The sequence below is a fragment of the Melospiza melodia genome, unplaced genomic scaffold (genome assembly GCF_035770615.1).
Source record: "Melospiza melodia melodia isolate bMelMel2 unplaced genomic scaffold, bMelMel2.pri scaffold_34, whole genome shotgun sequence".
NCBI lineage: Eukaryota > Metazoa > Chordata > Aves > Passeriformes > Passerellidae > Melospiza > Melospiza melodia.
Genome location: NW_026948659.1, coordinates 7,919,557 through 7,932,121, shown reverse-complemented (window position 1 = coordinate 7,932,121; position 12,565 = coordinate 7,919,557). Strand labels below are relative to the sequence as shown.

General features: G+C 47.1%; 1 protein-coding gene across 1 annotated transcript in view; it reads left to right on the top strand.

Moving 5' to 3' along the window:
* Positions 1-10,460, top strand: part of LOC134434265 (olfactory receptor 14J1-like) — a gene marked incomplete at its 5' end in the record, with an annotated part of 41,124 nt that extends 30,664 nt beyond the window's left edge. The window contains one exon of the mRNA XM_063182945.1: positions 10,413-10,460. Coding sequence (XP_063039015.1) covers positions 10,413-10,460 — 48 coding nt within the window. The remainder of the gene's footprint in view (positions 1-10,412) is intronic.
* Positions 10,461-12,565: the final 2,105 nt, after the last annotated feature.

Here is a 12,565-nt window from a genome sequence, read left to right as displayed (position 1 = left end):
AGAGATTCCCCCGTCCCTCAGGGCCACTGGAGGCAGAAGCCTCCAAGATGGGGTGCCTCCCTGAGATCAGGAGTCTCCCTCAATGGATTTGGAAATTCCCGGCCAATGCACCAAATCTGTTATGAATAAGAAGCTTGACGAGGCCAATATTCAAGCAGCAATCAATTTATTATTTAATATGGTAAAGTATGAGCAATACAGCGCTGGGTACAGTGGGGGAAGTTTTCCCTCCAACTGCACACTGATAATTGAGTGTTACAGGTATTTATAGGGGTACCTATCAGGGTTTTTCCAGCACTTTCTATTTCCAATCTTATACTCATCAGCAATTTTTATTCCAAATTTTTATGTCACAATTCTATACACTATTGTGATTTTAATTTCTCAGGATGTATTTTCAAAGGAGTATCCCCAGATGGTGACGGTCCAGTTTCCAAAAGAAGAAAGACGACTCCCATCTGGTGGGGTCCAGCACCCCAGATGTGTGTCCACGTTTTAGTTGCAGAGACTATAAATCTCATAACAGTGATGTCCAGCTTCCCTTTGCTCGAAACCATAAATCCTTGAGTTGATGTTCATCTTCCTTTCTCAAGCTGTTTTTCTCTGCTTCAATAAGGCCTGAGAAAAGCATATTTCCTTTATATATATTCCAAAGCTACAGTTTCAAGGATACCCGTAATATTCTAAAATTAGGCTTCAAAAGGTTATTATTGCAGAGCTTTTTATGGATCAAATGCAAGCAAAAAGCAACATCTTTAACACCTTAATTCCAATGCTCCTAAATCAACCAGGGTATTAGCAAACAAAAGATAGGTAAAAGGCCTTTTCCTATGCTTTATTTTCCTCAGTTATTATTAGAATTCACAACTCTCCCATTGTCGGGGTCCACACATTTCACATTCACAAATATACACATCGCCTGCTTGTACCTGACACAAAATACAACTTTGCATCTCACAAAGGTTGTCCACACTGGGTCAGAGCTTCAGACACAGTTTCTGTGATCAGGCCAGAGCTGCTGAGGAGAGACCGTGGGTGCTGCAGTCATCTCTGATCTAAAGAGAAATAAAATAAAATACATCATTTAAAAAAGGAGTGTGTATTTCTGACAAGTTCTTTGAAATCTTTCTCCATAACTGGACTAGGAAAATTTCAATGACCCTCTCAGGGCTTTGCTGTTGTTTACATCAAACTCAGGCCCTGAGAGGGTCTTCAAAAAACTTCTTAAGAACTCAAAATTAAATTAAAACCGCAAAGTTTCTTGAAATTTTAATGGGTCCCACTGAGGAATACAACTGAGAAAGTTTCCCCAGGTTCCAGCTACAGCAGAAAACTGGAGGCAGTGATGATAGCTGGGGACAAACAAGGCCAAGGTGTCTCTGGTGCTGAGCAAAGCTGGATGTGTTTGAGGAATGCAAAGAGCCCAGGCCTGAGCCCCAGCCCCTGGCCAGGCAGATCCTATCCCTCCCTCCTTGCTCAGGGCTCTTGCCGGGATGGGCACTGGCATGTGCAATGCCCAGGGCAGGAGCATGGGGCGGCCCCTGCCAGGCTGCTGAGCAGGGACAAGGAGGCAATGAGGCCCCAGGCCTGCAAGGGTCACTTGTCTCCTGCTCCTGCCTCAGGCCCAGGCCCAGCAGCCATGGCCAAAGTGCTGCCCAAGTTGGCTCTGGCAGGGCTGTCTTGCAGCTGCTGCCCATCCCTGTGCCCTGTGCAGCCCAGGCTGTCCCACGGTGTCCCTGCCATGCGCCTCTGTCCCTGCAGGCTGTCGGCATCCCCCGGCTGCCCCACCTGGCTGGGCCCTTCCTTTGCTGCCAGCTCTGCCTCCTGCCTGCCTCTGCCTGCCCACACCAAGCCTTGGGCTGACCCAGGCTCCTTCTAAGAGATGTTCTGCATCATAGCTCAGCCCTGGGAGGAAAATTCCTTTCTCTTTGGGTCCTGTCAGGGCCTCCCCAGCTGCATTTGTGGTATAATTTCTCTATCTGGCTGTTTCCCACTATGGAGAAAATGCTTCACCATTTCTGAATCCACCTTTAAACCCTGCCAGTCCACTCCTTTTCTGTCTGCAGTCTCCTCACAACTCAGACCAAGCACATCAGCCTCCATATATTGGTTATGTTCTTTAGGCCTGCAAACACCAGTCTGGGAGATCTTTGAGCCCTCTCCATGGTGTTTTCAGATGAAAACATTCTGCTCATAGTCTAACAATATATCACAAGTGCCCAAGGCCAGGCTGAGGTTTCTGTCCATGGCAGCTTTTGTCTGGGAGCAATCCTGGGATAGATGGAATTTTGTCAGCCAAATTCCAGTTTCTGCAATGGCCCCTGGGCAAAGCCAGGTTTTTTTGCATAGGAAGGAAGGCACAGATCCCTGGTTCTTCTGAGGTGGATGAGATGTGATCAGCAGAGGCCAAAGCTAGGCAGAGCTGGCAGGATTTTTTCTGGCTATCTTTTCCTTGCATACAGGAATTTTTCCTGGGGGACTACCAATTTTGTCCTTGGGTGTCAGAAAATAGAGACAGTTCTTTCCATAGGAAGGAAAGCATGGAGCCTCAGTGATCCCGGAGCTGATAAGAGGCAGTCCTCAACATTCCAAGATCACCTGGACCTTTCAGGTGGCCCCTGGGAGGCCAAACCAGCCAGATCTGTTCCATGTCCCCTTGGTTCCACAAGGCCCTGCAGTGTCACAATGTTCTCCTTGCTTCTGCAGTGTCACAATGGCCCTGTGCTTCATGAGGCCCTGCAGGGTCACAGTGGCCCTTTGGTTCCCTGGGGCCCCACAGTGTCACAATGCTCTCCATGATTCCATGGGGCCTTGAAATTCCACAATGCTCTCCATGGATCCACGGTGCCCCACAGGATCACAACGGCCCTTTGGTTCTATGAATTCCCACAGTGGCACAATGGTCTCCACGGGAAGGAAGCAACTGAGTCCCAGAGTTGCAGGCACAGATGAGAGGCAGTCACCAAAGGCCAGCCAGACTTGATTGTGTTGGCAGACTTTTTATGGGAGCAATCCCCGGATATACAGAATTTTAGAAGTAGGATCCCATCTTTGGACATGGACAACTGGACAAGAAGGATGATTCTTTTTCATGGGATGGAAATAATGGAATGCCATTGTTTCAGGGGCAGAAGCAGAGGCTGTCTGAGCCACAGGCCAGACACACCTGTTTGTCCTGGCAGCCTTTGTCGCAGAGGAATCCTTGTATATACAGAATTTTGTGGGGCTGAATCTCAATTTGGACCATGGACACCATGACAAGAATGACAGTTCCTTTCCATTGGAAGGAAAGCACCAAGCCCCAGTGTTTCAAAAGCAGGTGAGAGGCAGCTGCCAAGAGGCCAAGGGCAGCCAGACCTTTCTCTTCTGGCACCTTTCATTTTGGGGAAATCCTTGGATGTAGGGAATTTTGGAGGTGGAATCTCAGTTTTGGCTGTGGGCACCTGGACAGCAAGAAGAGTTCTTTTCATTAGGATGGAAAGCACAGAGCCCCAGTGCTTCAAAGGCAGATGAGAACCAGCTCTTCAGAAACCAAGGCCAGCCAGACCTGTCTCTCCTGGAAGCTTTTGTCTGGGAGAAATCCTTGGATATAGGGAATTCTGGAGGTGGATTCCCAACTTTGGCCATGGGTGCCTGGATATGAAAGGTGCTTTTTTTCCAGTAAGAAAGAAAAGCACATAGTTCCAGTGTTTCAAAGGCAGATGAGAGGTGGCCCTGGGTGACCAAGCCAGCCAGATCTGTCAGTCCTGGCAGATTTCATCTGGGAACAATCCTTGCATAGATGGAAATCTGGAGGACAAATCATGATTTTGGCCACGGACACCTGAAGGAGAAGGACAGTTCTTTCCACAGGAAGGAGAGCCCAGAGATCCAGCGCTCCAGGGGCTGATGAGCAGCAGCCCTTGGAATGCCAGGGTCAGCTGGAGCTGTCAGGTGGCCCCCAGGTGTCCCAGCCAGCCAGGCCTTGATGCCTTGAGAGTCTGCCTAGAACAGAAGCTGGACAGAGTTACAGGAATAAAGTAGGGATTTATTAAAAGGCCTTCAAAGACACACCTGGGGCAGTACAAGAGCCCGGCTGAGGGTACACCCAAGATGGACAATGGGTCACACATTTTCACACTTTCATAAGCTTTGGTCCATTTCCATATTGGGGTTAATTGTCTAATTACAGCTTCAGTTTGTGAAGTCCCATCCTCCCAGTCTGCTCTCCTCAATTCACTGTTTGCACTTTTTGGGCCTGAAGCTGCAACATTGTCCTTGCCTCTCCTAGGTTTCTAGGTCTCCTCCTCCAGTTATGGAGAAATATTTCAAAGAGCTTCTAAACAATATGCACTCCTATATTAATGGATGTATTTTATTACTGCTGTCTTTGGAGCAGAGACAATTGCAGCATTCTGTGATTGATATTGACCCAGGATCTGTCCTCAGCAGCTCTGGCCTGCCCACAAAAGCTGTGCCTTGAGCTCTGATCCAGTGTGAACAACCTTGCTCCACATTGCCCAGCCCCATCCTGTCTGTCCTCACTCCCCTGGGCCCTGCTGTGCTTGCAGAGCTGGCTGCACTCAACCTAAGAGGGGTTTTCACTTTTTGTATTTTTTGAAGCAATCTGAAACTGCTGAGTTTCCCCACTGAAAACACACACACTGCTCAGGTGTGTGCCAAGACCAAGCTGCCACCAACAACGTTCCCCTCACCCAAGGCAGAACTGTGCAGGAAATGTTTTAGACCTTTTCACTCCATGGTTCCATGAGGCCTTGCTCTGTGGCAATGGACTTTTGGTTCCACGAGGTTCTGTACTCAACAGTGGTATCCTTACTTCCAAGTGTCACCTTGGCCCCTTGGTTCCACAGGGCCCCACTGTGTCACAATGGGCTCCATGATTCCATAATTAATGTGAAAGCTTTGCATAAACAATGAGCAACACCATGGTCTCCTTGGATCTGCATTGTCATAACCAACAATGGGTTCCATGAGATCCCAAACTGTCACAATGGATATTTGTCTCCATGTGGCCCCTCTGTGTCACAAAGGACCCTTGGTTCCATCAGGCCCCACAGTGTCACAGGGATTTCCTTGGTTCCATCTGCCCCAAAATGTCACATGGTTTTCCCTTTTCCTGCAGCAACCAGCAGCAAACCCCAATGCCAGGGTCAAACGTCTGGCAAGAAGGAGCAAGGGGGGACATTTGGAGTGATGGATTTTGCCTTCCCAGGTCTCAGTGACGTGGGATGGGGCCCTGCTGTCCTGTAGATGGATGAACACCAGCCTGCCCATGGCAGGGGGTAAGAGACAACTGCCTCTGTCCATGGAACTGCAACAGCAGAGAGGTCAGGAGACCTGGGTTTAAAAGACTCTCACCAGCACAGGAAACATCAACCTAGGACATTTTCTTGAAAGCTGACATTTTAGAGCATTTTTTTATACAGACTTGGACTACCAAATACCAAGTTAAACAATTTTGGCTTTCTCTGGGCCCTGAGACCAGTTGGAATCTTTTCAGCAGTCTGTGCTGTTCCATCCTGTTTTAAATGATGAAATTGATAGCCAAACTTATAAGAAAATTTAGCAAAGATTTATTAATTTGTCTGTGAGACCAAAGTTTGATCGTCAAAACCACCTCAGCCAAGGGTCAGCGTTGAGCCCGGGATCGGTGCTGGGTGAACACGGATCTGACCTCCAAATGTCACAGTCTCTCCCTGTTCATGAATGATGCATCGCGCAGCAAGTTCTTATACAGTATATTCTTCCAGAGGCAGAAAGGACCGAATGTTCTTTGTGTCTCTTCACATGCAGAACCATGGCTTTACATGTGCAGAGGTAGGCAAAGACTCAGTCCAGGTGTCTCGATGTTGTCAGTCGACTCCGGGGAAGCAGCATTCACATGCATCAGGGTGGCGCCATCGATCATCGTGGTAGATGTAATCATCAAGATGATAATCACTCTTAGGTATACCCGGTGACCCAGGGAAGCCAGCGATTATTGGCCTGGAAACTTCTATTCTTATGTTAAAACCCCAATGTTTATCTCAACGAACGTCCAGGAAGTAGATAAGAATAAGACACTGCTCCTGGCCAGGATGGTCAAAAGACATAGTGTGGATTTTACAATATTTTATACATTACTAGCATGAATTATCTCTATCATATACTACAATCCCTCCCCATTTATATCACCAATTCAATTCATGTTCTCAAATTGCTAAATTTTTCATTTTCTACTTCTACCCACCACCACTGAGGGTCTTTCACAAACAGAGTGCTCCCTTACACTATTCTGTACTCCCCTTGTGGAACACCCTGTTATCCCATATTATTCACATTCGCTTTTGCTTGTTTCTCGAACTTTGCCAATACTTCAGCAGCATTGCTGGCACACTTCCTTTCTTCCAATCACATGATTTTAGATGTGTTGCCTCTGGAAGCTCCCTCCAGGTCCACGGGAATTATCGCTATCTGTATTCCCTGGACCATGGAGTGGATCAGTCTAAAAAAGCATGGAATTAGACAAGGCAGGAATAGGATTCCAGCTACTGAACAGAGCACAAAAACCATCACTTTGTTCCACCAGGCCCCATCAAACAATTTGTCCCACCATGAAGATTGTAAAGTCGAGTTCCATTTTTGAACTGGGACATGGGCCACCTTTTTGATCTCGGCCCCCAAAGCTCTTATGGTTTCCCCATAATCATCAATTTCAATACAACATTCTGATTCGTTGAACTTTCCACACACTCCCCCTTCTTCGGCCAGCAAATAGTCTAAAGCTCTTCAATTTTGGTACACAAATGCCCGTACCTGGGTGTGCTGCCGACTAAGTAAATCCAGGGCCTCAGAGGTGTCATTCGAAACAATTTCCACCACTGCCTGCAGCCGAACCAGCCGGTTCAGTAGGTAAATTGAAGTCCTATATTTGTAGCTTCCATCTTGAGCCCACGTGGCCGGTCCATAATAATCAATTATCCTTGCAGCTGGCCACTCTTCCTCTCCCATGGTTTGTTTACCACCTATTACATGTATCATTTTTTCAGGCTTCTTCTCTCCCTCTTTAGGGTCTCATGCAGAGGAGCCCCTAGTAGGTTACTTTTCGTTCGAGGGAGAGTGAAGAAGACTTGCCGGATCATGCCCAGAGTGCATGATCCCTTCCACCTCGGGGGTAACACATTGTATGCCTTTTTCCCACAAATCCAATAAATTCTATCTGGGGCTTTCCATCTGATATTTGTCCTCCCTGGGTCTCCCCAGGACTCTCTCAGGCCTTCCAAGGATTGGAAAGTGTTGGCTCCAGGATTTTTGACCCAACACAGTCCTATCCTTTTGTTCCATTCACAATTTGTCTCATTCTTCCTGCTCCAGTACTCCAAAGGGGGTTCTGGCTGCTAGACCTTGCTTTTGGTGTTTGAGTTCACCGTCAGGGTAGACACACACGGGGTGCATCCCACCATTTCAGTGTACTCCTTTCCTTCTCGACTGGTGCAGATGGTTTCAATCAACCTCTGGTCCAAAATCCATCCCTCAGGTCCCTGTGCCAATTTTGAGACCCTCGGATTGTCCCATTTCAGAAGCTGTTCTGGACCCAAACCTTCCCCTTTCCAAGGCCATTTTTCTTCTGACTTCAGCCCCCCACAAATCCAGCAATTTGACAATCCTAGTTCAATTGCAATTTCTTGCATCAGGTCAATGAACAGGTTCTATTCCGGGGAAAGCAGCTCCCCATCAGCATATTGTTTCTCCAGCAATTCATACTGTTCTCCCAGAGTTTTTAATCTTTCCTGTTCAACTTGCTTTCTCCTCATTTCTGACTCCCTTCCCTTCAATTCCTGAGTTATTTCTCTCATTCCTCCCTCAGGATCCTCACCATCTTTATTTTTCATGAAACAGACAACCCAATCATATTGCAGGCACACCCTATCATCATTTGCCTCTGCCAAACCCAATATGATTGGTTCTCTGATCAAGGTAAATCTGCTATCAAATTTAACATTTCTTTCCATCCAATACATTTTCCTGTTCATCATGCATATCCCCAGCCTCGCATTGTCATAACACAATGGATTCACCTGGTGATACGGGACAAAGATTGATTCCATTTCCCCCCCAACCCACATGGTTCGGTTATGTTGGTTACAAATGGAGATTGACATTATTTCTGCATTTTGTTTTTGTATCTGGTGCTTGTGCTTATCTGACTGCCCGTTCCTTAGCCCTGCCTCATGATTAATACACCAAATCCCTGTTACCAATTCACACAATTTGACCCTCATGCCATTCTTCCAACAGTACCTGCCAGGTTCCCTGAGACAATCTACCAGGGCTTGGTATGCTGAGGGTTTCTTGTTCCCTTTACAGCTGGGACCACCTGAGTGCAATTTCCGCACTCATTTGTGGAGCTCTCGTTTCCGCCTCTCATCGGGACCTCAGTGTGCAGACTCTGCATCCTGCACATGGCTAGGCTCAGGACAATCAGGATTCCCACCAGGCGTACTCCTCTGCCTTTGCCTCCGCCCCCTGAGGTACCACCAGCGGCAAGGAAGACCATCTTCGTGGCAGCAGGAGTATTCTTCAGGGAATATATTCTCTGACCTAGCCACTTACCTCCTTTTAAAGGTTCCTCACCTTGAAATTCTGATGGCATCTGAGCTGCACGGTACCTTGATTGACTTTCGGCGCTCCACATACAATATTTCTGCCTTAGATTTGAGTTTTCCACGCACCCCGTTCTGGAAAATGTGGAACCACTCTTGTGAATCTAATTCGATAATTCCTAAATCTGTGGCTAGGGTTAGAATGCAGTCAGTCAGCTCAAGCTCCTCTTCCAGACACTGGGTGCACAATCCCTTTGGCCTCTGCCCCCTTCTGCAGCGTACAATAAAAGCTCCCTGACAATATTCACACTTAAAAAGTACAAACGGATAGCATACAGAGTCAGTATACAACCTATCTACTCACTGTCGGTCATTTACAAGGACATTGGAGTTTGAGTTTCAAGTCACGTGGGGAAGAAGTGACTCTCCACTTGGCTGCTTCCTCCCGATGTTCAACTTTCTTCACCCTAGATTCGTGTGTCCAGCCTCCGCCATCCAAATGGCCGTGTCTGTTGTCAGGAGTACAAGAAAAGTACCTTCCCAGTGAGGAGAGAGGTGTACAGCTTTCCACACTTTCACAAGCACTCTGTCATCCACTTGAATTTTGTGGATAGCAAATCCCAGAGGAGCACTCTGAGATACTATCCCTTGTTTTCTTAGTTCCTGTAAGTTTCTGTTTATCCCAACCAAATACAGTTGAATCTGGCTGTCCTCAAGTCTGGGGTGTCCCACTGGCATCCCATGCTTATATGACATTTCATATAACATCTCGAAGGGTGAGAGCCCCATCTCTGAATGAGGCATTTTCCTGATATTAAGCAAGGCTAAAGGTAGGCATTTCAGCCAGGACATCCGAGTTTTTAAAATTAATTTAGACAACTGCGCTTTCAAGATCTGATCCATCCTTTTCACCTGTCCTGAGCTCTGGGGATGCCACAGAGTGTGGTATTCCCACCGAATGCCTAGCGCCTCTGCCATCTGCTTAATAATTTTTGACGTAAAATAACTTCCTTGGTCCTAATCAATGTAATTCACCACCTCATATCAGGGCACAATTTCCTCCAGCAATTTCCTGGATACTGTCTGAACCATTGCCCGTGGACTGGGGAAAGCTTCCACCCAATGGGTCAATTTGTCCACGATCACAAGCACAAATTTGAGCCTCCTCACTTTGGGCAATTCAGTGAAATCGACTTGAATCCTTTCAAATTGTCGATACGCGATGGGGCGACTCCCCAGGATGGCCTTAGTCTTGTTAATTTCTGGTAAATCAGGCATCCTTGTACCTCTTGTTTGGCCAATTCGTAAATTCCCCTGCACCGGAAAAATTTCAAAAATTGTTCTGCCAGGGTCTCTGCCCCCCCCCGTGTGTTCGCTGGTGCAGTTTCCTCAAAATCTTCTTGGTAAAACTTTTAGAGACTAGTTCTCTCCCATCTGGCAATTTCCACTTACCTTCCTCCAATTTTCCCCCAACCTTCTCATAGCTTTCAATCTCCTTTTGGGAGGGTTCAGGAGGGTCATCTGGGACCTCGATCGCTTCAATTTACAGGGTACTTACCATCATCAGTGCTGCGGTTTTGGCTTCCTGGTCTGCCAAATTGTTGCCCCATGTTTGGAACTGAATTCCTGCCTGGTGTTCCTTCACATGGACCACTGAAATTTCCTCAGTCCCCATTAGTGCTTCCAAGATTTGCCGGATCAATTCTCCGTGCATCAGTTCCTTTCCCCGGGTGTTGATCAATCCCCTTACTTCCCAGATTTCCCAAAGGTGTAAACCACCCCAAAGGCATACCTAGAGTCTGTAAAAATTGTTCCCTTCTTCCCCTTCAGTCCTTTCAAGTCTCTCAGAACGGCATACAGTTCGCAAGCCTGGGCTGACCAACTTGCACTCAGGGGACCCGCTTCAATCACTTTCCCCATTCGTTCATCCACGACTGCACACCCTGACTGTCTTTTCCCATCAATCACCCTGCTTGACCCATCTACAAACCATTTTCCCCTTCATCTAATTCCTCCTCCTCCAAATCCTCTCTGATTTTTGTCTGCAACTCTACCACTTCCACACAATTGTGAACAATTTCCTCCAAAGCTTCCCCAAACAAGAACTGCGCAGGGTTTTGTGCAGTTGTTGTCCGCAATTCCAAATACTGTGAATGAATCAAAATGGCCTCATACTTAAGCAATCTAGCATCAGTGAGCCATTTATCTGCTTTCTGTTGTAGTATTCCCCACACGTTGTGCAGTGCAAATACTACCAATGGTGCACCGAAGGTTACCTTCTTGGCCTCCTCCACCAGCAATGCCACAGCCACAATTGCCTGCGAGCAGGTGGGCCAGCCCCTGCTGACCAGGTCCAAAAGCCAGGGCAAGTAACCTAGCGGTTTCCTGACCCCAGCCCAGTGTCAGCACCCTGTGTGCCGTGTGATTACTCACATCCACGAACAACTGAAAGGGTCTCTTCCTATAAGGGAGGCTCAGCACCGGTGCCGCTGTGAGTGCTTCCTTGACTCCCCTGAATTCTTCTTCATCCTTTTCCATCCATTTGACTCGGTCTGTGGTGAGTTTCTTGAATAGAAACTTCCCCTTTTCACTGTACCCTTCAATCCACTGCTGGCAATATCCCAACAGCCCCAAAAGCTGTCTGACCTCCCTTTTCGTTTGCAGGGGTGGTAAAGCAACAATCCCTGCCACCCGCTCTGGATCCAATTTCTTTTTTCCCTTGGTTAACCAATGTTCCAAGTACCTGACCTCGGGCTCTGTGAATTGTAACTTAGACTTTGACACCTTCAACCCCTTTTCCCTTAAAAAGTTCAATACTTCAATGGTGCTCACTCTTGGAGCACACTCACAACCTCCTCCCTTGGACCTGCAACCAGCAAATCATCTACATATTGTAACAATTTTGTTCCCTCCATTGGTACAAAATGGCTCAATACCTGCTCAAGTGCTTGCCCGAATAAATTTGGGGAACCCATGAAGTCTTGAGGCAACGACGTCCATCTGAGCTGCTGCTTTCTGTTCGCCTTTAGATCTTCCCACTGAAACGCAAAACAATCTCTGCTGCCCTCTGCTAAAGGACAGGTCAAGAAAGCATCTTTCAAATCAATCACGCTGTACCATGTGTCCTCAGGAGAAATGTTATTCAACAAGGTGTAAGGATTTGAGACCATGGGGAACAAGGTCTTAGTTCTCTGAATCACAGCCCTTAAATCTTGCACTAGCCTAAAGCTGCCGTCCATCTTTTTCACAGCCAGAATTGGGGTGTTGTGCTGAGACATGCACGGCTCCAACGTTCCTTTCTTTATTAATTCATCAATCACCGGTTCCAATCCCTTCCTCCCCTCCATGGAGATGGGATATTTCTTAACCCAAATAGGGTCCTCTGGTCTCTCAATTTCGACACAAATCAGCTCTATGTCCAGCCTCCCAGCTTCCCCTTTGACATACCACACCTTCGGATCTATTTTCTCCTTGTCCTGGATGGTGAGTTTATACATTCTCACCGTGAGCCTTGAATTTTCCACTGCCAAGGTGATTTCCAGGGCTACCATCATGTCCCGCCCCAGTACATTTAAATACGCATCCTGTATCAGTAAGATATTTCCTGTACGTCTTTTGTTTTTTGTTTCTATTTCTACATCTTTTATGATCAGAACCTCAAAGGGTTCCCCTTTTTCCCCTATTACCATCATGGAATCAGTGCTTAGAGAGCACCCTTGCGGCAGCTGCTGCACCGCTGTCCGTTTCGTCCCTGAGTCTACCATAAACCACATCTCCTGCCTGCGGGGTCCTACTTTTAATTTTATCAAGGGCTCCCTCAATGTTCTGGACTCCAAACTGAAAAGTCCCTGAAACCTCTCATCTTCTTGCAACATTGCCTGGTCCTTGGCTTTGTTGGGACAATTCCTTCAGATGTGTCCCTTTTGTTTGCAGTAATAGCACTCAAAATCTCTCTTCTGATTGTTTGATCCTTTTCCTTGGGA